This window comes from Bombina bombina, chromosome 6 (genome assembly GCF_027579735.1).
Source record: "Bombina bombina isolate aBomBom1 chromosome 6, aBomBom1.pri, whole genome shotgun sequence".
Classification (NCBI taxonomy): domain Eukaryota; kingdom Metazoa; phylum Chordata; class Amphibia; order Anura; family Bombinatoridae; genus Bombina; species Bombina bombina.
This window is the reverse complement of record NC_069504.1, coordinates 874150244-874174750: the sequence shown is the minus strand read 5'-3', so window position 1 is coordinate 874174750 and position 24507 is coordinate 874150244. Positions and strand designations below refer to the sequence as shown.

Below are 24507 nucleotides of genomic sequence, written 5' to 3'. Positions count from 1 at the left end.
GCTCCCTAGCAATGATGGAAGTATCAAAGATAATTCGCTGGGCAGAGTCTCACTCTTGCCACCTGTCAGCAATCCACATCCCGGGAGTGGAGAACTGGGAGGCGGATTTTTTAAGTCGTCAGACTTTTCATCCGGGGAAGTGGGAACTTCATCCGGAGGTCTTTGCCCAAATACTTCGTCATTGGGGCAAACCAGACATAGATCTCATGGCGTCTCGACAGAACGCCAAGCTTCCTCGTTACGGGTCCAGATCCAGGGATCCGGGAGCGGTCCTGATAGATGCCTTGACAGCACCTTGGACCTTCAGGATGGCTTATGTGTTTCCACCCTTCCCGATGCTTCCTCGATTGATTGCCAGAATCAAGCAGGAGAGAGCATCAGTTATTCTAATAGCACCTGCATGGCCACGCAGGACTTGGTATGCAGACCTGGTGGACATGTCATCCTGTCCACCTTGGTCTCTACCTCTGAAACAGGACCTTCTGATACAGGGTCCTTTCAAACATCAAAATCTAACTTCTCTGAAGCTGACTGCTTGGAAATTGAACGCTTGATTTTATCAAAACGTGGTTTTTCTGAGTCAGTTATTGATACCTTAATACAGGCTAGGAAGCCTGTTACCTGAAAGATTTACCATAAGATATGGCGTAAATACCTTTATTGGTGCGAATCCAAAGGTTACTCTTGGAGTAAGGTTAGGATTCCTAGGATATTGTCTTTTCTCCAACATAGGTGTGTCCGGTCCACGGCGTCATCCTTACTTGTGGGATATTCTCCTCCCCAACAGGAAATGGCAAAGAGCCCAGCAAAGCTGGTCACATGATCCCTCCTAGGCTCCGCCTTCCCCAGTCATTCTCTTTGCTGTTGTACAGGCAACATCTCCACGGAGATGGCTTAGAGTTTTTTGGTGTTTAAATGTAGTTTTTATTCTTCAATCAAGAGTTTGTTATTTTAAAATAGTGCTGGTATGTACTATTTACTCTGAAACAGGAAAGAGATGAAGATTTCTGTTTGTAAGAGGAAAATGATTTTAGCAACCGTTACTAAAATCGATGGCTGTTTCCACACAGGACTGTTGAGAGGAATTAACTTCAGTTGGGGGAAACAGTGAGCAGACTTTTGCTGCTTGAGGTATGACACATTTCTAACAAGACTCGGTAATGCTGGAAGCTGTCATTTTCCCTATGGGAACCGGTAAGCCATTTTCTTTGTTTAAGTAAAAGAATAAAGGGCTTCATTAGGGCTTAAAAAACTGGTAGACATTTTTCTGGGCTAAAACGATTACTTTACTAAGTATATTTGGCAGATTATTACTTTTAATAGTTGTTAAATCTTGGGGATTGTTTTAATAAAAATGGCAGGCACTGTATTGGACACCTTTTTCACTGGGGGCCTTTTCTAGTCATAGACAGAGCCTCATTTTCGCGCCTCTAATGCGCAGTTGTTTTTGGAAAGCATGGCATGCAGATGCATGTGTGAGGAGCTAAGAACCACTGAAAAAGCTTATAGAAGGCATCATTTGGTATCGTATTCCCCTCTGGGCTTGGTTGGGTCTCAGCAAAGCAGATACCTGGGACTGTATAGGGGTTAAATGTAAAAACGGCTCCGGTTCCGTTATTTTAAGGGTTAAAGCTTTCAAATTTGGTGTGCAATACTTTTAAGGCTTTAAGTTACTGTGGTGAAATTTTGGTGAAATTTAAACAATTCCTTCATACTTTTTCACATATTCAGTAATAAAGTGTGTTCAGTTTAAAATTTAAAGGGACAGTAACGGTTTTATTGTAAAACGTTTTTTGTGCTTTGTTAACAAGTTTAAGCCTGTTTAACATGTCTGAACCATCAGATAACGATGTTCTATATGTATGAAAGCCAATGTGTCTCCCCATTTAAATATATGTGATATATTTGTGTCATAATGTCCAAACAAAGTAGGGATAATAATGCCATAGATATGATATTGCCCAAGATGATTCCTCTAATGAGGGGAGTAAGCATGGTACTGCATCATCCCCTTCTGTGTCTACACCAGTTTTGCCCACACAAGAGGCCCCTAGTACATCTAGTGCGCCAATACTTATTACCATACAACAATTAATGGCTGTAATGGATAATTCTATTGCATGCATTTTTTTCCAAAATGCCTACTTATCAGAAAGCGTGATTGCTCTGTTTTAAACACTGAGGAGCAAGAGGACGCTGATGATATCTTTTCTGACATACCCTCACACCTATCTGAAGGGGCCAGGAGGGAGGTTTTGTCTGAGGGAGAAATTTCAGATTCAGGGAAAATTTCTCAACAAGCAGAACCTGATATTGTAACTTTTAAATTTAAATTTCAACATCTCCACGCACTACTTAAGGAGGTATTATCTACTCTGGATGATTGTGACAATTTGGTCATTCCAGAGAAATTAGGTAAGATGGACAAGTTCCTAGAGGTTCCGGTGCCCCCCGATGTTTTTCCTATACCCAAGCGGGTGGCGGACATAGTAAATAAGGAGTGGGAAAGGCCCGGCATACCCTTTGTCCTCCCCCTATATTTAAGAAATTAGTTTCCTATAGTCGACCCCAGAAAGGACTTATAGCATACAGTCCCCAAGGTCGAGGGGGCGGTTTCTACTCTAAACAAACGCACTTCTATTCCTATAGAAGATAGTTGTGCTTTCAAGATCCTATGGATTAAAGGTTAGAGGGTTTGCTTAAAAAGATGTTTGTTCAGCAAGGTTACCTTCTACAACCAATTTCATGCATTGTTCCTGTCACTACAGCTGCGTGTTTCTGGTTCGAAGAACTAGAAAAGTCGCTTAATAAAGAATCTTCGTACGAGGAGGTTTTGGACAGAGTTCAAGCTCTTAAATTGACTAACTCTTTTTTATTTTAGATGCCGCTTTGCAATTAGCTAGATTAGCGGCGAATAATTCAGGGTTTGCTATCGTGGCGCGCAGAGCGCTTTTGCTTAACATCCCTTTCAAGGGTAAAACACTGTTTGGCCCTGACTTGAAAGAGATTATTTCAGACATCACTGGGGGAAAGGGCCACGCCCTCCCACAGGATAGGTCTTTTAAGGCTAAAAATAGGCCAAATTTTCGTCCCTTTCGCAGAAACGGACCAGCCTCAAATTCTACACCCTCTAAGCAAGAGGGTAATACTTCTCAAACCAAGCCAGCCTGGAGGCCGATGCAAGGCTGGAACAAGGGTAAGCAGGCCAAGTCACCTGCCACTGCTACCAAAACAGCATGAAGTGTTGGCCCCCGATCTGGGAAGGATCTGGTGGGGGGCAGACTTTCTCTCTTTGCTCAGGTTGGGGCAAGAGATGTTCAGGATCCTTGGGCGCTAGAAATAGTTTCTCAAGGTTATCTCCTGGAATTCAGGGAACTACTCCCAAGGGGAAGGTTCCACGGGTCTCAATTATCTTCGAACAGGCATTCTTACACTGTGTAGAAGACCTGTTAAGCATGGGAGTGATTCATCCTGTTCCATTAGGAGAACAAGGGATGGGTTTTTTACTCCAACCTGTTCATAATTCCCAAATAAGAGGGAACATTCAGACCTATTTTAGATCTCAAGATTCTAAACAAGTTTCTAAGGGTTTCATCATTCAAAATGGAAACCATTCGAACGATCCTTTCTACCATCCAGGAAGGTCAATTCATGACCACGGTGGACTTAAAGGATGCGTACCTACGTATTCCTATCCACAAGGAACATTTTCGGTTCCTAAGGTTCGCCTTTCTGGACAAGCATTACCTGTGGCACTTCCATTCGGATTAGCCGCTGCTCCAAGGATTTTCACAAGGGTACTAGGGTCCCTTCTAGCGGTGCTAAGACCAAGGGGCATTGCAGTAGTACCTTACTTGGACGACATCCTGATTCAGGTGTCGTCTCTGTCAAAAGCAAGGGCTCATACGGACATTGTCCTAGCCTTTCTCAGATCTCACAGGTGGAAAGTGAACATAGAAAAAAGTTCTCTGTCCCCGTCAACAAGAGTTCCCTTCTTGGGAACAATAATAGTTTCCTTAGAAATGAAGGTTTTTCTGACAGAGGCCAGAAAATCAAAACTTCTAAGCTCTTGTCAGGTACTTCATTCTGTTCTTATTCCTTCCACAGCGCAGTCCATGGAAGTAATAGGGTTGATGGTTGCGGCAATGGACATAGTTCCTTTTGCACGAATTCATCTAAGACCATTGCACCTGGGCATGCTCAGACAGTGGAATGGGGATTATACAGTCTTGTCTCCGACGATACAAGTAGATCAAATAACCAGAGATTCACTCCGTTGGTGGCTGACCCTGGACAACCTGTCACAGGGAATGAGCTTCCGCAGACCAGAATAGGTCATTGTCACGACCGACGCCAGTCTGGTGGGCTGGGGCGCGGTCTGGGAACCCCTGAAAACTCAGGGTCTATGGTTTCGGGAAGACTCTCTTCTCCCGATAAACATAATGGAACTGAGAGCGATATTCAATGCTCTCAAGGCTTGGCCTAGACTAGCAAAGGCCAAATTCATAAGGTTTCAATCAGTCATCATGATGACTGTTACATATATCAACCATCAGGGGGTAACAAGGAGTTCCCTGGCGATGGAGGAGCATCCGGGGGAGTGGGAACTCCATCTGGAAATCTTTGCCCAAATAACTCAATTATGGGGCATTCCAGACTTGGTTCTGATGGCCTCTCGTCAGAACTTCATGGTCCCTTGTTACGGGTCCAAATCCAGGGATCCCAAGGCGACTCTATTGGATACAATAGTAGCACCTTGGATCTTCAACCTAGCTTATGTATTCCCACCGTTTCCTCTCATTCCCAGGCTGGTAGCCAGGATCAATCTGGAGAGGGCTTCGGTGACCTTGATAGTTCCTGTGTGGCCACGCAGGACTTGGTATGCAGACCTGGTGAATGTGTCATCGGCTCCACCATGGAAGCTACCTTTGAGACAGGACCTTCTTATTCAGGGTCCATTTGAACATCCGAATCTGGTTTTCCTCCAACTGACTGCTTGGAGTTTGAACGCTTGATTTTATCAAAGCGTGGGTTTTCAGATTCTGTAGTAGATACTCTTATTCAGGCTAGAAAGCCTGTAACTAGAAAAATTTACCATAATATATGGAAAAAATATATCTGTTGGTGTGAATCTAAAGGATTCCCATGGAACAAGATAAAAATTCCTAAGATTCTTTCCTTTCTACAAGAAGGTTTGGAGAAAGGATTTTCTGCGAGTTCTCTGAAGGGACAGATCTCTGCTTTATCTGTTTTACTTCACAAAAGGCTGGCAGCTGTGCCAGACGTTTAAGCGTTTGTTCAGGCTCTGGTTAGAATCAAGCCTGTTTACAGACCTTTGACTCTTCCCTGGAGTCTTAATCTAGTTCTATCAGTTCTTCAAGGGGTTCCGTTTGAACCCTTACATTCCATAGATATTAAGTTATTATCTTGGAAAGTTTTGTTTTAGGTTGCAATTTCTTCTGCTAGAAGAGTTTCAGAGTTATCTGCTCTGCAGTGTTCTCCGCCCTATCTGGTCCATGCAGATAAGGTGGTTTCTCCAACATAGGTGTGTCCGGTCCACGGCGTCATCCTTACTTGTGGGATATTCTCTTCCCCAACAGGAAATGGCAAAGAGCCCAGCAAAGCTGGTCACATGATCCCTCCTAGGCTCCGCCTACCCCAGTCATTCTCTTTGCCGTTGTACAGGCAACATCTCCACGGAGATGGCTTAGAGTTTTTTAGTGTTTAACTGTAGTTTTTTATTATTCAATCAAGAGTTTGTTATTTTGAAATAGTGCTGGTATGTACTATTTACTCAGAAACAGAAAAGAGATGAAGATTTCTGTTTGTATGAGGAAAATGATTTTAGCAACCGTAACTAAAATCCATGGCTGTTCCACACAGGACTGTTGAGAGCAATTATCTTCAGTTGGGGGAACAGTGTGCAGTCTCTTGCTGCTTGAGGTATGACACATTCTAACAAGACGATGTAATGCTGGAAGCTGTCATTTTCCCTATGGGATCCGGTAAGCCATATTTATTACGATCGTAAATAAGGGCTTTACAAGGGCTTATTTAGACTGTAGACTTTTCTGGGCTAAATCGATTCATTATTAGCACATATTTAGCCTTGAGGAATCATTTTATCTGGGTATTTTGATATAATAATATCGGCAGGCACTGTATTAGACACCTTATTTCGTAGGGGCTTTCCCAAAGCATAAGCAGAGTCTCATTTTCGCGCCGGTGTGGCGCACTTGTTTTTGAGAGGCATGGCATGCAGTCGCATGTGAGAGGAGCTCTGATACTTAGAAAAGACTTTCTGAAGGCGTCATTTGGTATCGTATTCCCCTTTGGGCTTGGTTGGGTCTCAGCAAAGCAGATACCAGGGACTGTAAAGGGGTTAAAGCTTATAACGGCTCCGGTTCCGTTATTTTAAGGGTTAAAGCTTCCAAATTTGGTGTGCAATATTTTTAAGGCTTTAAGACACTGTGGTGAAAATTTGGTGATTTTTGAACAATTCCTTCATGTTTTTTCGCAATTGCAGTAACAAAGTGTGTTCAGTTTAAAATTTAAAGTGACAGTAACGGTTTTATTTTAAAACTTTTTTTGTACTTTCTTATCAAGTTTATGCCTGTTTAACATGTCTGAACTACCAGATAGACTGTGTTCTGAATGTGGGGAAGCCAGAATTCCTATTCATTTAAATAAATGTGATTTATGTGATAATGACAATGATGCCCAAGATGATTCCTCAAGTGAGGGGAGTAAGCATGGTACTGCATCATTCCCTCCTTCGTCTACACGAGTCTTGCCCACTCAGGAGGCCCCTAGTACATCTAGCGCGCCAATACTCCTTACTATGCAACAATTAACGGCTGTAATGGATAATTCTGTCAAAAACATTTTAGCCAAAATGAACCCTTGTCAGCGTAAGCGTGGCTGCTCTGTTTTAGTTACTGAAGAGCATGACGACGCTGATATTAATATCTCTGAAGGGCCCCTAATCCAATTTGAGGGGGCCAGGGAGGTTTTGTCTGAGGGAGAAATTACTGATTCAGGGAACATTTCTCATCAGGCTGAATCTGATGTGATTACATTTAAATTTAAGTTGGAACATCTCCGCATTTTGCTTAAGGAGGTATTATCCACTCTGGATGATTGTGAAAAGTTGGTCATTCCAGAGAAACTATGTAAAATGGACAAGTTCCTAGAGGTGCCGGGGCTCCCAGAAGCTTTTCCTATACCCAAGCGGGTGGCGGACATTGTTAATAAAGAATGGGAAAGGCCCGGTATTCCTTTCGTCCCTCCCCCCATATTTAAAAACTTGTTTCCTATGGTCGACCCCAGAAAGGACTTATGGCAGTCAGTCCCCAAGGTCGAGGGAGCGGTTTCTACTTTAAACAAACGCACCACTATACCCATAGAGGATAGTTGTGCTTTCAAAGATCCTATGGATAAAAAATTAGAAGGTTTGCTTAAAAAGATGTTTGTTCAGCAGGGTTACCTTCTACAACCCATTTCATGCATTGTCCCTGTCACTACAGCTGCATATTTCTGGTTTGATGAACTGATTAAGGTGCTCGATAGTGATTCTCCTCCTTATGAGGAGATTATGGACAGAATCAATGCTCTCAAATTGGCTAATTCTTTCACTCTAGACGCCACTTTGCAAGTGGCTAGGTTAGCGGCTAAGAATTCTGGGTTTGCTATTGTGGCGCGCAGAGCGCTTTGGTTGAAATCTTGGTCGGCTGATGCGTCTTCCAAGAACAAGTTACTAAACATTCCTTTCAAGGGGAAAACGCTGTTTGGCCCTGACTTGAAAGAGATTATCTCTGATATCACTGGGGGTAAGGGCCACGCCCTTCCTCAGGATAGGCCTTTCAAGGCAAAAAATAGACCTAATTTTCGTCCCTTTCGTAAAAACGGACCAGCCCAAAGTGCTACGTCCTCTAAGCAAGAGGGTAATACTTCTCAAGCCAAGCCAGCTTGGAGACCAATGCAAGGCTGGAACAAGGGAAAGCAGGCCAAGAAACCTGTCACTGCTACCAAGACAGCATGAAATATTGGCCCCCGATCCGGGACCGGATCTGGTGGGGGGCAGACTCTCTCTCTTCGCTCAGGCTTGGGCAACAGATGTTCTGGATCCTTGGGCGCTAGAAATAGTCTCCCAGGGTTATCTTCTGGAATTCAAGGGACTTCCCCCAAGGGGGAGGTTCCACAGGTCTCAGTTGTCTTCAGACCACATAAAAAGACAGGCGTTCTTACATTGTGTAGAAGACCTGTTAAAAATGGGAGTGATTCATCCTGTTCCATTAAGAGAACAAGGGATGGGGTTCTACTCCAATCTGTTCATAGTTCCCAAAAAAGAGGGAACGTTCAGACCAATCTTAGATCTCAAGATCTTAAACAAATTTCTCAAGGTCCCATCGTTCAAGATGGAAACCATTCGAACTATCCTTCCTTCCATCCAGGAAGGTCAATTCATGACCACGGTGGATTTAAAGGATGCGTATCTACATATTCCTATCCACAAGGAACATCATCGGTTCCTAAGGTTTGCATTCCTGGACAAACATTACCAGTTTGTGGCGCTTCCTTTCGGATTAGCCACTGCTCCAAGGATTTTCACAAAGGTACTAGGGTCCCTTCTAGCGGTACTAAGACCAAGGGGCATTGCAGTAGTACCTTACCTGGACGACATTCTGATTCAAGCGTCGTCCCTCCCTCGAGCAAAGGCTCACACGGACATCGTCCTGGCCTTTCTCAGATCTCACGGCTGGAAAGTGAACGTGGAAAAGAGTTCTCTATCCCCGTCAACAAGGGTTCCCTTCTTGGGAACAATTATAGACTCCTCAGAAATGAGGATTTTTCTAACAGAGGCCAGAAAGACAAAGCTTCTGGACTCTTGTCGGATACTTCATTCCGTTCCTCTTCCTTCCGTAGCTCAGTGCATGGAAGTGATCGGGTTGATGGTAGCGGCAATGGACATAGTTCCTTTTGCGCGCATTCATCTAAGACCATTACAACTGTGCATGCTCAGTCAGTGGAATGGGGACTATACAGACTTGTCTCCAAAGATACAAGTAAATCAGAGGACCAGAGACTCACTCCGTTGGTGGCTGTCCCTGGACAACCTGTCACGAGGGATGACATTCCGCAGACCAGAGTGGGTCATTGTCACGACCGACGCCAGTCTGATGGGCTGGGGCGCGGTCTGGGGATCCCTGAAAGCTCAGGGTCTTTGGTCTCGGGAAGAATCTCTTCTACCGATAAATATTCTGGAACTGAGAGCGATATTCAATGCTCTCAAGGCTTGGCCTCAGCTAGCGAGGACCAAGTTCATTCGGTTTCAATCAGACAACATGACGACTGTTGCGTACATCAACCATCAGGGGGGAACAAGGAGTTCCCTAGCGATGGAAGAAGTGACCAAGATTATTCTATGGGCGGAGTCTCACTCCTGCCACCTGTCTGCTATCCACATCCCGGGAGTGGAAAATTGGGAAGCGGATTTTCTGAGTCGTCAGACATTGCATCCGGGGGAGTGGGAACTCCATCCGGAAATCTTTGCCCAAGTCACTCAACTATGGGGCATTCCAGACATGGATCTGATGGCCTCTCGTCAGAACTTCAAAGTTCCTTGCTACGGGTCCAGATCCAGGGATCCCAAGGCGGCTCTAGTGGATGCACTAGTAGCACCTTGGACCTTCAAACTAGCTTATGTGTTCCCGCCGTTTCCTCTCATCCCCAGGCTGGTAGCCAGGATCAATCAGGAGAGGGCGTCGGTGATCTTGATAGCTCCTGCGTGGCCACGCAGGACTTGGTATGCAGATCTGGTGAATATGTCATCGGCTCCACCTTGGAAGCTACCTTTGAGACGAGACCTTCTTGTTCAGGGTCCGTTCGAACATCCGAATCTGGTTTCACTCCAGCTGACTGCTTGGAGATTGAACGCTTGATTTTATCGAAGCGAGGTTTCTCAGATTCTGTTATCGATACTCTTGTTCAGGCCAGAAAGCCTGTAACTAGAAAGATTTACCACAAAATTTGGAAAAAATATATCTGTTGGTGTGAATCTAAAGGATTCCCTTGGGACAAGGTTAAGATTCCTAGGATTCTATCCTTCCTTCAAGAAGGATTGGAAAAAGGATTATCGGCAAGTTCCCTGAAGGGACAGATTTCTGCCTTGTCGGTGTTACTTCACAAAAAACTGGCAGCTGTGCCAGATGTTCAAGCCTTTGTTCAGGCTCTGGTTAGAATCAAGCCTGTTTACAAACCTTTGACTCCTCCTTGGAGTCTCAATTTAGTTCTTTCAGTTCTTCAGGGGGTTCCGTTTGAACCCTTACATTCCGTTGATATTAAGTTATTATCTTGGAAAGTTTTGTTTTTAGTTGCAATTTCTTCTGCTAGAAGAGTTTCAGAATTATCTGCTCTGCAGTGTTCTCCTCCTTATCTGGTGTTCCATGCAGATAAGGTGGTTTTACGTACTAAACCTTTTTCTTCCAAAAGTTGTTTCTAACAAAAACATTAACCAGGAGATTATCGTACCTTCTTCAGTTTCAAAGAAGGAACGCTTGTTGCACAATTTGGATGTTGTTCGCGCTCTAAAATTCTATTTAGATGCTACAAAGGATTTTAGACAAACATCTTCCTTGTTTGTTGTTTATTCAGGTAAAAGGAGAGGTCAAAAAGCAACTTCTACCTCTCTCTCTCTACCTCTCTCTCTTTTTGGATTAAAAGCATCATCAGATTGGCTTACGAGACTGCCGGACGGCAGCCTCCCGAAAGAATCACAGCTCATTCCACTAGGGCTGTGGCTTCCACATGGGCCTTCAAGAACGAGGCTTCTGTTGATCAGATATGTAGGGCAGCGACTTGGTCTTCACTGCACACTTTTACCAAATTTTACAAGTTTGATACTTTTGCTTCTTCTGAGGCTATTTTTGGGAGAAAGGTTTTGCAAGCCGTGGTGCCTTCCATTTAGGTGACCTGATTTGCTCCCTCCCTTCATCCGTGTCCTAAAGCTTTGGTATTGGTTCCCACAAGTAAGGATGACGCCGTGGACCGGACACACCTATGTTGGAGAAAACAGAATTTATGTTTACCTGATAAATTTCTTTCTCCAACGGTGTGTCCGGTCCACGGCCCGCCCTGGTTTTTTAATCAGGTCTGATAATTTATTTTCTTTAACTACAGTCACCACGGTACCATATGGTTTCTCCTATGCTATTATTCCTCCTTAACGTCGGTCGAATGACTGGGGTAGGCGGAGCCTAGGAGGGATCATGTGACCAGCTTTGCTGGGCTCTTTGCCATTTCCTGTTGGGGAAGAGAATATCCCACAAGTAAGGATGACGCCGTGGACCGGACACACCGTTGGAGAAAGAAATTTATCAGGTAAACATAAATTCTGTTTTTTACGTACTGAGCCTGGTTTTCTTCCGAAGGTTGTTTCCAACAAAAATATTAACCAGGAGATAGTTGTACCTTCTTTGTGTCCGAATCCAGTTTCATAGAAGGAACGTTTGTTACACAATTTGGACGTTGTCCGTGCTCTAAAATTCTATTTAGATGCTACAAAGGATTTCAAACAAACATCTTCCTTGTTTGTTGTTTATTCTGGTAAAAGGAGAGGTCAAAAAGCAACTTCTACCTCTCTATCTTTTTGGCTTAAAAGCATCATCAGATTGGCTTATGGGACTGCCGGACGGCAGCCTCCTGAAAGAATCACAGCTCATTCCACTAGGGCCGTGGCTTCCACATGGGCCTTTAAGAACGAGGCTTCTGTTGATCAGATATGTAAGGCAGCGACTTGGTCTTCACTGCACGCTTTTACCAAATTTTACAAATTTGATACTTTTGCTTCTTCTGAGGCTATTTTTGGGAGAAAGGTTTTGCAAACCGTGGTGCCTTCCATCTAGGTGACCTGATTTGCTCCCTCCCATCATCCGTGTCCTAAAGCTTTGGTATTGGTTCCCACAAGTAAGGATGACGCCGTGGACCGGACACACCTATGTTGGAGAAAACAGAATTTATGTTTACCTGATAAATTACTTTCTCCAACGGTGTGTCCGGTCCACGGCCCGCCCTGGTTTTTTAATCAGGTCTGATGATTTATTTTCTTTAACTACAGTCACCACGGTATCATATGATTTCTCCTATGCAAATATTCCTCCTTTACGTCGGTCGAATGACTGGGGAAGGCGGAGCCTAGGAGGGATCATGTGACCAGCTTTGCTGGGCTCTTTGCCATTTCCTGTTGGGGAGGAGAATATCCCACAAGTAAGGATGACGCCGTGGACCGGACACACCGTTGGAGAAAGTAATTTATCAGGTAAACATAAATTCTGTTTTCTACAAGAAGGTTTAGAAAAGGGTTTATCTGCTAGTTCCTTAAAGGGACAGATCTCAGCTCTGTCCATTCTGTTGCACAAACGTCTGTCAGAAGTTCCAGACGTTCAGGCTTTTTGTCAGGCTTTGGCCAGGATTAAGCCTGTGTTTAAAACTGTTGCTCCGCCATGGAGTTTAAACCTTGTTCTTAACGTTTTACAGGGAGTTCCGTTTGAACCCCTTCATTCCATTGATATAAAGTTGTTATCTTGGAAAGTTCTATTTTTAATGGCTATTTCCTCGGCTCGGAGAGTCTCTGAGTTATCAGCCTTACATTGTGATTCTCCTTATTTGATTTTTCATTCGGATAAGGTAGTTCTGCGTACTAAACCTGGGTTCTTACCTAAGGTAGTCACTAACAGGAATATCAATCAAGAGATTGTTGTTCCATCCTTGTGTCCAAATCCTTCTTCGAAGAAGGAACGTCTTCTGCACAATCTGTATGTAGTTCGTGCTCTAAAATTTTACTTACAGGCAACTAAAGAATTTCGACAAACGTCTTCCCTGTTTGTCGTTTACTCTGGTCAGAGGAGAGGTCAAAAGGCTTCTGCTACCTCTCTTTCTTTTTGGCTTCGTAGCATAATTCGTTTAGCTTATGAGACTGCTGGACAGCAGCCTCCTGAAAGAATTACAGCTCATTCCACTAGAGCTGTGGCTTCCACTTGGGCCTTTAAGAATGAGGCCTCTGTTGAACAGATTTGCAAGGCTGCAACTTGTTCTTCGCTTCATACTTTTTCCAAATTTTACAAATTTGACACTTTTGCTTCCTCGGAGGCTATTTTTGGGAGAAAGGTCCTTCAGGCAGTGGTTCCTTCTGTATAAAGAGCCTGCCTATCCCTCCCGTCATCCGTGTACTTTTGCTTTGGTATTGGTATCCCAGAAGTAATGATGACCCGTGGACTGATCACACTTAACAGGAGAAAACATAATTTATGCTTACCTGATAAATTCCTTTCTCCTGTAGTGTGATCAGTCCACGGCCCGCCCTGTTTTTTACGGCAGGTAAATATTTTTTAAATTATACTCCAGTCACCACTACACCCTTTGGCTTCTCCTTTCTCGTTGGTCCTTGGTCGAATGACTGGGAGTGACGTAGAGGGGAGGAGCTATATGGCAGCTCTGCTGGGTGAATCCTCTTGCACTTCCTGTTGGGGAGGAGTAATATCCCAGAAGTAATGATGACCCGTGGACTGATCACACTACAGGAGAAAGGAATTTATCAGGTAAGCATAAATTATGTTTTTTATGTGTATATATGTATTTTACAGACATATATACACATAATAACATATGTGTACATATATATGAAGACATTGGAGCCTTTTACAGTCAAGTAGATGAACATGTAAAAGCATATTTATGCAATATTCATATATAATAAAGTGTTAGTGTGTATTTACTGTAAATATATCCCATTCCAATGTTCTAAGTATTTTTAAATATATATATATATATATATATATATATATTGTACAAAAATACCATCAGATTTATGTAGAAATATTTAATTATGAATAAATAGAACATTCTATGTGAAGAACATTGGAATGTGAAATATTCATATTTTTGTGTCGTGTTAACGCACAAGTAGATTGTTGCGCTACCTGATGTGCTCAAAAAGCCTACTTCTAGTGGAGTCGAGATAAATAGCGCTCCACTTGTAATCTAGCCCTTAGTGTTTAGTAGGTTAATAAACTTGTGTTTAGTTTCCCTTTTAACCTGTCTTCTCTTTCTCTAGTTCAGACAGATACATAGTTCTGGATTACGCTCACCGCTCTCTTGTTCAGCTCCAATCTTGTCCAACCATTGATAACAGTTTCTTTCTGACGTTACTGGAGAATCACCAAGGGAAAACCTCTGATCGTCTCTTTAAGGCTCCTACACAGTAAGTTTGCCATAGACACAGACAAGGGACTAGGATCCTCTCCCTGGCAAACAAAGACCTATTTGTGTTTCAGTTCAGCAGGTTGGCACAGGCAGAAGAGATTTATGAATCATTTTGTTCACACGCACTTATTGTGTTGCTGCCTGCAGGCTCACAAACCTGACCATCGTGTCCATTCTTCATATGTAGAAGTGTGTTTAAAATTATATTTCCCTTGATGTTTAAGTCGATAGATGGAACATTACATTTGCCCATTTTTCTAAAGAGATTATTTTTATTTTTTTAAAGGTTCATGTACATCATTTGAATGTTGACTTTTATAAAACTTTAAATTTATTTTGAATGAACATATGTGGCCCCTGTTGTTGCTAATAAACTTCCTGAAATGTTCCCTCCCCTTCCTGGTGAGTGAGTGTGATGCAGGGAGGAGTGGTCAGTGTCTTTTGCAGGTTGAAGTGAGGTATGAGTCTTCCTTCACCACCTGACACTACAGCTAGCTAACGTTGTGACATTTGTCCTCTAGATCTGACCTTCATCGGTGGGTAGCTGCTTTTCCCAGTCAAAATGATGATGATCTGTCTAGCAATGAAACTATATACGAGGACTGGGGTAAATATAATCCCATTGTTTTGGTCCAGTGAAAATGTTTATTCATTATGTTGGCACTGTTGCTCTCTGCATTCCACAAAAATGTTATTGTGTGACAGATATTGGTGGAGAGCAGGTGTTTATACTGTGATCATAGCTCTTCCTTACGTGAAATTATACAGATTTAGGGTTCACTATGTGACATCACATTGTGGTGTAATTTGATGGTTCCCCGTCTTGAATAATAAAAAGGTAAAAAAAACTGGCGGTATATATATATATATATATATATATATATATATATATATATATATATATATATATATATATATATATATATATATATATATACATTGCCTAAGTTGCCTTTAAATTGCGACACAAGCTGGTGTGGTGCAAAGATGCTTTAAACAACAATCTTTGACCTTTTTCAGTGCACTAATAGTTAAATACTGATTAAATCTTGCTTCAGTCACAATCTGATCTCATATTCTTACAAACTTCTTAAAGGACCATTAAATACTGTAGAATTTGCATAATCAATAAATGCATAAAAAAAAAGACAATCCAACACCACTTAACCCTGAATTTAAAATGAGCTGTATATATATATTTCTGGCAATTTTAAATTTTTTTCCATTCTGTGCCTCCTGTATCATGTGACGGCCATTAGCAAATCACAGACTCATATGTATACGCTGTGAACTCTTGCACATGCTCAGTAGGAGCTGGGGCTCAAAGTGTGCATATGAAAAAACTGTGGACAATTTTGATAATGAAAGTAAATTGGAAAGTTTTTTTTGTTTTTTTTAATTGGAATATTCTGTCTGTATCAGGAAAATTTAATTTTGACATTAGTGTCCCTTTATTAAAAGTTACAGGCTGGTGTTCCAAAGAAGATTGAGGGAGCATTTATATGTATATTATATGTAATATACTATTATATTGAGATATATATATATATATATATATATATATATATATATATATATGTGTGTGATCAATACATCTAAAAGTAAAGCCAATGCAAACTTGTTCCACCAAAGGCTCGGAGTGAATTTTATATTCTATTTATTATTCTGTTTTCTCTGCTCTTTTGCCACATGCACAGACTATAAAGGATAAGATTGTACAGTGTGTTTACAAGAAACCTAGTTTGTTTAATGCAGAATCTGTTGGCGCTCAACAAATGATAATACATAAACAAAGCTGGTTAAGTGGCTGTGCAAATAAATTATTTTAATGGGTCATGCTGATTTACTGTGTTAGGCAAATTTACCTTGATATTAAAACTGCTCAACTCTTAAATATTGCTTTTTATAAGCTAGTGTAAACTATTCCTGCTAGTTGTAACAGTACCCTCCACAACTAGTCAACCTATCCCTGCCCCAATACTCCCCTAAACTGCCATAACCTTATTACAACGCCACTAACCACCTAATGCCCCCCCCCCCCCCTATTAAGCATAATTAATTTGTCCAACTGTAAAGTTCCCTAAGTGCTAATAACCCCTTAACTGCCACAACCCCCAAAATATGAACACCCTAACTTCCACAGCTCAACGCAAAAAACCTGCCAGACCCCCACTGACAATCTCCACCATTAGCATCCTAACTGTAAGAACCCCTAAACTAAAAGCCTAATGTAAGACCCACTCCGGGACATAATGCTTTATTTGCAGTCCACTTGTAATATGGCCCAAATGTTGGGCAAGAATCAAATTACTCATGCTCCATGGTGGTTGATCATAATTGCTGGTTTCACAGGAAAAACAAACAAAAAGTATAGATCTGAAATTTAAATAGAATGCAAAAAAATGTATAAAAACAAATAGTATTTTTTTTAATCTTGTGTCCCCTCAGACTGTCCTCAAGTGCAGTGTGTGGATTTCTATACAGCGGCACAGACTGATGAGTTAAGTTTAGAGCCGGCTGACATCATTAATGTGTTAAGGAAAACATCGGAGGGTAAGTGCTCACGTTGAGCTGGTCCCTTTGGCCTGAATTAAAATGAATATAGATAGCATTCCTGATGATGATTGATTTTTCTGTACACAGTACCTAATGCTTTTTCTTTTTAAATTAAATGTCACTATGTTTATTGCAATGAATGTGCATTGTGAGATTATCAGTTCAAATACTATGTTCTTGATTGTCATTTCTGTTCTATATATAATTTTATTTTAGTTTTTTAACCATGGTAGCCTAGTGTCTGTTTTTAGAATGTTTCTTACATTTATTTTTCTTTGAAAAGATTTGCAATTGGTGATGTTACTGTTTGTTATAAATGTGCACAAACTATTATTATATTTTGTCTATAAAGCGCCAGTAGGTTTTGCAGTACTGATTAGGGGAGTGCTAAAAATATCTTTTATTATTTTTATTTTTTTAAAGAATTTGTATCAATTAAAGGGTGGGGGGTTACACAAGGTTTCAGGAAGAGGAATATTAAGGAATGCTAGGAAATGGTAAAATAGCATTTAATTTATTTGTTAATGTTAATCTGTATCAAAACTGGCCAAATGTCCTAAAAATAGAGGGTTTTTTTTGGTAAGGATAGACACTAAATATGGCACAGTGTTCCGGATGTACTTGTATGTTTAGGGAGGAACCCACTTCTAAGTGTGAGTAGTTTTGGAGAGGTATTGTAAGATGTATGTCTGTGAGGACCAGAGGAGTCTGTTGGGATGTACATGGGAATAAGGTTTGAAGTGTAATAGGGCAGTGGTGTTGACTGCTTGGATGCTTAGATGAGAAAATTTAAAAGTAATTCTAAAAAATAAGTACATAACCCAAAAACGAACTTTAAAATATATTAGGAAGGTTTTAATAGGAACGGGACTCCTCCCAACTTAGAGCCATTTTCAAACTGTAGAAATGTCTTAAAGGGACAGTCTAGTATAAATTAAACTTTCATTACTCAGATAGGACTTTTAATTTTAATCAACTTTCCAATTTACTTTTATCATCACATTTACTTTTTTCGCTTGGTATTCATAGTTTAAACTAAACATAGGTAGACTCATATGCTAATTTCTAAGCCTTTGAGGGCTGCCTCTTATCACATGCTTTTTAAATCTCTTTTCAACACAAAGAGACAGAAAGTACACGTGGGCCATATAGATAACACTGTGTTCAGGCAAAGGGGTTTATTTAAGATTTAGCACAAAACAATGCTACATTTAAGACGATAGATAATAAACAGTCACAGTCGTGATCAGGGGGCTGGAAGAAGGTTCCTAGATACAAGGTAATCACAGAGGTAAAAAGTATATTAATATAACTGTGTTGGTTATGCAAAACTGGGGAATGGGTAATAAAGGGATCATCTATCTTTTAAAACAATAACAATTCTATGGTATACTGTCCCTTTAAACAGATCTAAAGTTAGTTTCTTTTTTTCAGGATGGTACGAGGGGATCCGACTTGCGGATGGGAGAAAGGGCTGGTTCCCTTCTCGTTATGTGCAGGAGATAACAAATGAGCATGTAAGAAGGAGAAATCTCCGTGAGCGGCACAGAGTACTGCAAGCCGCCCGGCAGATTCAGCTGTCCAAAGTGGTGGAACACAAGAAAAAGTCCAGCTCAGCCTGAGCTCACAGACAATGGATCTTATCATTTTATGCAATGAACAAGCAGGCTCTCTAGAAGCGTCTATTTTACCAAATGACAGTGTTACACACATGGCTGCAGGCTGAGGATCAAACGTGCATTATATAACAAAGGGAACAATGCTATATACAAGCTGGAAATCAAATTTACTAAACAATTTGAAAGTACTTTTGGAGCATACCCTTTAGAAGAACAAACTTGTAGTTAAAAAAACCATGGGAAGATGCTTTTATGCCAGGAATGTTGAGATGCTAATATTAAATATGAGCACATTAGGGTCCAGCAGTGGATTGAACTAGCAAACGTTTTGGTTGAACTTGCCGTTTTAATATAAATTTGCTACTATGAGCTGTCAAGTAGGGATGGTCAGATGTTTCTGCACATTCTGTATTAGAAAATGCTGAATGTTTGGAGAACATCCAAATATTTTTTTTGGCCAAAATATTTATTCCACAATTTGTAAATAAAATATTAACATTCAAATGTTGATTCTCATAGATATGTCTACGACGTTGGTTTTCAAACCTGGCCTCAGGACTCCCCAACAGGCCAGATTTTCAGGATTACCTTGGATAAGAGCAGGTTAATAACTGTTTACGCTAATCAGCGGTTTATTTCACATGTACTCCAGTTCAGATATCCTCAAAATCTGGCCTGTTAGGGAGGCCTAAAGACAGGTTTGAAAAACCAGTGTTCTGTGGGAATAAATATTCAAATGGAATATTTCAACACTACCTTCTAATGTTAGCCTTTGCTCTATATAAAGATTTAAATGTCAAAACTTGAATGTGCTCATTCCTACTTACAAGTTCACAGACTGGGTAATATGTAAGCACATAGAGGACCAAGTTCCCTAAAGAAAGATCGATCAAATTGTAAGATAAAGAGCCGTATACACCATCCAGTATTTGAAATAACGCTGCATTCCAGTGTAGTTGCTAGAAATCCATAGTCTAATCTGTTTTGAATGAGAAAAGCATTGTTAAATTGTTTCCGATTCAGGATATTATCCAACCAAGGAAAGCACAAGAGAAATTACATGTACTTTAAACCAGAAGGATCATCCGTAAACCATTATATTCATTTTAACAAGTTAATTCACTGCCATAATCTGCTTCAAATTCAAGAACTTGGAGAATAAGAGATGATGAACCCTAAGATACTGCTGGCATTTAGCATACATTCTTTTTATAAAATTCACAGCAAAATATTTGTAATGAATGCTGTCAAAACCATCTGGAACATGTTTACAACACAGCAGTGTAAGCTACTGCAGCTTGCTTTCTTGGAAATTGGATTGTAGGTTATCAAATGAACTCAGGAGCTTTTCTTAAGATAATATATGTCTGCTGTGGCCCTAGACAAAATCGTTATGACTCAAGCTGAGGACAAAAACTTTATTTAAAAGCTTCAACTAATCGGCCCAAGTCATGTATAGGAATTATAAGTGAGCAGACCCCCAAACACAGTGGCACCTCCTCAATCTTCCTATGAATCCCGAAGCTTCCAGAGTTCTGGGAAATTATTCTTGGACTGTAATGGATTAACCTTTCAATAAATTAAGTGAAGCATAACCCTGATCTTGTGCTTTTCCAGTTCATGGACAGCCATGTTTAAAGGGGTAAATTTACATTCATGGGAATTAACTTTCTGGTTTTCTTGCTGGAATTCTTTTTTTTTTTTAACCTGTGTTGCCTACAGCAATGTTATTGCCTGTGTAATTCAGTGAGTTATTTTATAGATTCTGAAATGTTGTAAATGTTGTGAAAACAAAAAGTATGATATGATTGTAAATTGTTCAATGGCGTGAAGGAAACATTTTTTGTCTTTTGTGTAAATTGTGTTATGTCATATGTTTGAAGCTCACTGGAATTTCACTAAACACTTTGTCCAAACAACCAGAAATGGGTGAATGTTAGAATTTGTACTTTTCAATGGTAAAACAATCATTTTACCTTTTTTACATTTGTTCTGTAATTCAAATGAATATCGAATGTAACATTACACTATTTTTATTTAAATATTGATTCCTATAAACTAAGTTTATGAGAGTCATTATTTGAATACTGTAATTATATTGAAATATTTAAATCTTACTTTCAATAAATGTAAAAGTAACATTTTCTAAAAACTAATGTGGAATGTTTGTAAATGAATGCGGCCAACGTTAATTATTTTTAACGAATGTGCCAAGCCGTTCACCCGTCTCCTACAAATAGCTTTGCAGTACTCTTTATAATCTCTCCCTATAGTTCTAACTATTCCTATTTATACTCAGTGGTATAATGCACAATATTTGTCTATCCACTATTACCTCACATTTTTTTCCTTTCAATGTTTTCCTATATGGACACATACTACATGGTCATCTCCAATATTTTTTATATTTTTTTTTAAAGAAAACCCTTGTTATTTTAAGAAAAAAAATGTGTTTTATTTTTAACTGAAAAAGATTACAACCACATTTTAACAGTTTTAAGGGAGAGAGCTGTTTGCCGTGCAGGTTATAAATGAACTTAAAGGTATTCATCATCTGAACAGGCTATATATAAATTGTACCAATTCAGTTATGCTGCTAATTATGAGTGGTTCTGCTAATTTTGCAACCGTATTAAAATTGTAGTTTTGTTCATAGGGTTCAGTATGTTTATAAATTCCAGGGAGTCACGGAGAGAAAATACTAAAAGAAAATAAAACTGGAATATTTCAACAAAAAAAGGTTTTATTGTTTCATTTCTAAAAAAAAAAATTTTTTTTTTTTTTTTATTATTAAAGGGATTCAAAACCCAAATTTCTTTGTTTATGATTCAGATAGAGCATGCAATTTTAAGCAACATTCTATTTTACTGCTATTTATAAATATGTCTTTGTTTGCTTGCTATCTTTATTTAAAGGGACACTCAGGTTTTCATGATTCAGATACAGCATGTAATTTTAAACAACTTTACAATTTACTTCCATTAAAAAAAATGTGCACAGTCTTTTATATTTACAATTTTTGAGTCACCAGATCCTACTGAGCATGTGCAAGAATTCACGGACTATATGTATATGCATTTGTGATTGGCTGATTGCGATCACATGGTACAAGGGGAGTGGAAATATACATAACTTTGAAATTTGTTATAAAAATATCTACTACTTATTTGAAGTTCAGACTAAGTGATATTGCATTGTCTTGTTATCTTGCATTTGTTGATTATGCAAATCTAATGTGTTGGCTGGTCCTTTAAAAAGGCAGGAATGTAACTTATGTAAGCATAGGAGCCAGTGTGTCGAAATCTGCGACCCGATGGAATGTGCAACCACATTTCTGAGCGCACACGTGACTGGTTGACCACCAATCACCTGCTAGAGACACCTTCCAGATTTCGACACTACACCACGTGACGGGTCACAGAATCAGACGGAACAGCTGAGCACGTCAGATTTTGCAGCCTTCACCGAAGCGCCGCTGATTTGTGGCTAAATGTAGCAAACCAATCAGCAAGTACTACCCAGGTTCTGAACTAAAAATGGGCCGGCTCCTAACCTTGCATTACTGCTTTTTCAAATCAAGATAACATGAGAACAAAGAAAAATTGATAATAGGAGTAAATTAGAAAGTTGCTTAAAATTGCATGCTCTATCTGAATCATGAAAGAAAAAATTTGGGGTCAGTATCCCTTTAAATTTACCTTTTAGCTGTATATTTTCCACTGCTGAAGTCGGTTAAAAAAAAAAAACGGTAACATCTTGCATCATTTATGAAAACATACAGATAACGGGTAAATTTAAAAAAATATATACAGCACGTGATAGTAAAAATATAATGGAGAAAGAATGAAATGGAGCAGGCGCTTGTCAAAGTTTCAACCTATTTTTAACTTTCGTAGGCATTACCATATTAGTATTGGCTTCCCAGGACGGCTAATAAATTTACGAAGGCATGGCAAGCTGTGGAACAGCGGCGCTTCGGTGAAGGCTGCAAAATTTGACAGGCTCAGCTTTTCCGTCTGTTTCTGCGACCCGTCACGTGGTGTAGTGTCGAAATCTGGAAGGAGGTGTCTCTAGCAGGTGATTGATGGTCAACCAGTCACATGTGCTCAGGAATGTGGTGAGGCGACGGTCGCACATTCCGTCGGGTCGCAGATTTCGACATTACACCGGCCCATTTTTTGGTTCAGCACTTGGGTTAGACTTGCTGATTGGTGGCTACATTTAGTCACCAATCAACAGGTGCTGAACAAAAAATGGACCGGTGTTCTATCTGATTTTCATTCCCCGTCCAATTTTCATACACTCTGAGCATGCTCAGTATGAGGTAATTGCATTCCACAGCTGACTGAAAGGAATGTGTGGAATGTAATTAGACATGTGCAGAGCTACTGGTAGCAAATTCTGAAGGGAGAGACATTTACAGCTTAAAAAGGCAACTCAACCCCACACATGCTCAGTAGAAGCAGAGGGGATTCTGTCCGATATTCATACCCCTCAAACTGCCCATGCATGAGAGCCATAGGTTTCATATCCATTAAACAAGTGTTTTATTCTTAAAGGTGCAGGTAGGGAGGATTTTATCAGATATTCATATAATTATATGCCCTCAAACTGCGTGTCTTAAAGGGATAGCTGTTTTTTTTTTTTTTACTGATATCTTAAAGGGGCAGTTGGGGAAATTTTAACTGATTACCCAGTGTCTTAAAGGGGCAGGTGGGGTGGATGTTATTGCTCACGTTTCATTATGAGACACACTATATGGGTAATGTGCTCTGCATGTTTCACTATGTGACACTCTTTGGAGTCTCTGCTCTGGATGTTTCAGTATGTGACACACTGTTTGGGGTCTGTGCTCTGGATGTTTCAGTATGTGACGGACTGGAGTCTCTGCTCTGGATGTTTCAGTATGTGGCACACTATTTGGCGTCTGTGCTTTGGATGTTTTAGTATGTGGCACACTATTTGGCGCCTGTGCTCTGAATGTTTCAGCATGTGGCACACTATTTGGTGTCTGCTCTGGATGTTTCAGTATATGAAATACTATTTGGAGTCTGTGCTCTGGATGTTCCAGTATGTGACACACTGCTTGGGGTCTGTGCGCTTGATGTTTCAGTATGGGATACACTGTTTGGGGTCTGTGCGCTCAATGTTTCAGTATATGACACACTGAAGTCTCCGCTCTGCATGTTTCCGTATGCGACGCACAGTTTGGGGTCTCTGCTCTGGATTTTTCAGTATGTGACACACACTTTGGAGTCTCTGCTCTGGATATTTTAGTATGTGACACACACTTTGGAGTCTCTGCTCTGGATGTTTCAGCATGTGACACGCTGTTAGGGGTCTGTGCTTTGGATGTTTCAGTATATGGCACACTATTTGGCGTCTGTGCTTTGAATGTTTCAGTATGTGACACACTGTTTGGGGTCTGTGCTCTGGATGTTTCAGTATTTGACACACTGGAGTCTCTGCTCTGCATGTTTTAGTATGTGACACACTCTTTAGAGTCTCTGCTCTGGATGTTTCAGTATGTGACATACTGTTTGGGGTCTGTGCTCTGGATGTTTCAGTATTTGAGACACTTTTTGGAGTCTGTGCTCTGGATGTTTTTAGTAAAGAGTGTGTCACATACTAAAACATCTAGAGCACTCCAAACAGTTTGAGGGGTATGAATATCGGACAGAATCCCCTCTGCTTCTACTGAGCATGTGTGGGGTTGAGTTGCCTTTTTAAGAGGTAAATGTCTCTCCCTTCAGAATTTGCTACCAGTAGCTCTGCGCATGTCTAATTGCATTCCACACATTCCTTTGAGTCAGCTGTAAAATGCAATTACCTCATACTGAGCATGCTCAGTTAGAGGGTATGAAAATCGAACGCGGAATGAAAATCAGATAGAACACCGGTCCATTTTTGGTTCAGCACCTGGGTAGTTCCTGTTGATTGGTGACTAAATATAGCCACCAATCAGCAAGTCTACCTAGGTGCTGATCTAAAAATGGGCCAGCTCCTAAGCTTACATTCCTGCTTTTTCAAATAAAGATAGCAAGACAATAAAGAAAAACGTATTATAGGAGTA

General features: G+C 40.5%; 1 protein-coding gene across 1 annotated transcript in view; it reads left to right on the top strand.

The window, feature by feature from the left end:
* LOC128664756 (rho guanine nucleotide exchange factor 15-like) overlaps positions 1–21173 on the top strand; it is a 243905-nt gene extending 222732 nt beyond the window's left edge. The window contains exons 12-15 of the mRNA XM_053719564.1: positions 14111–14257; positions 14781–14866; positions 16708–16812; positions 18250–21173. Coding sequence (XP_053575539.1) covers positions 14111–14257; positions 14781–14866; positions 16708–16812; positions 18250–18437 — 526 coding nt within the window. The 3' untranslated portion in view covers positions 18438–21173. The remainder of the gene's footprint in view (positions 1–14110; positions 14258–14780; positions 14867–16707; positions 16813–18249) is intronic.
* Positions 21174–24507: the final 3334 nt, after the last annotated feature.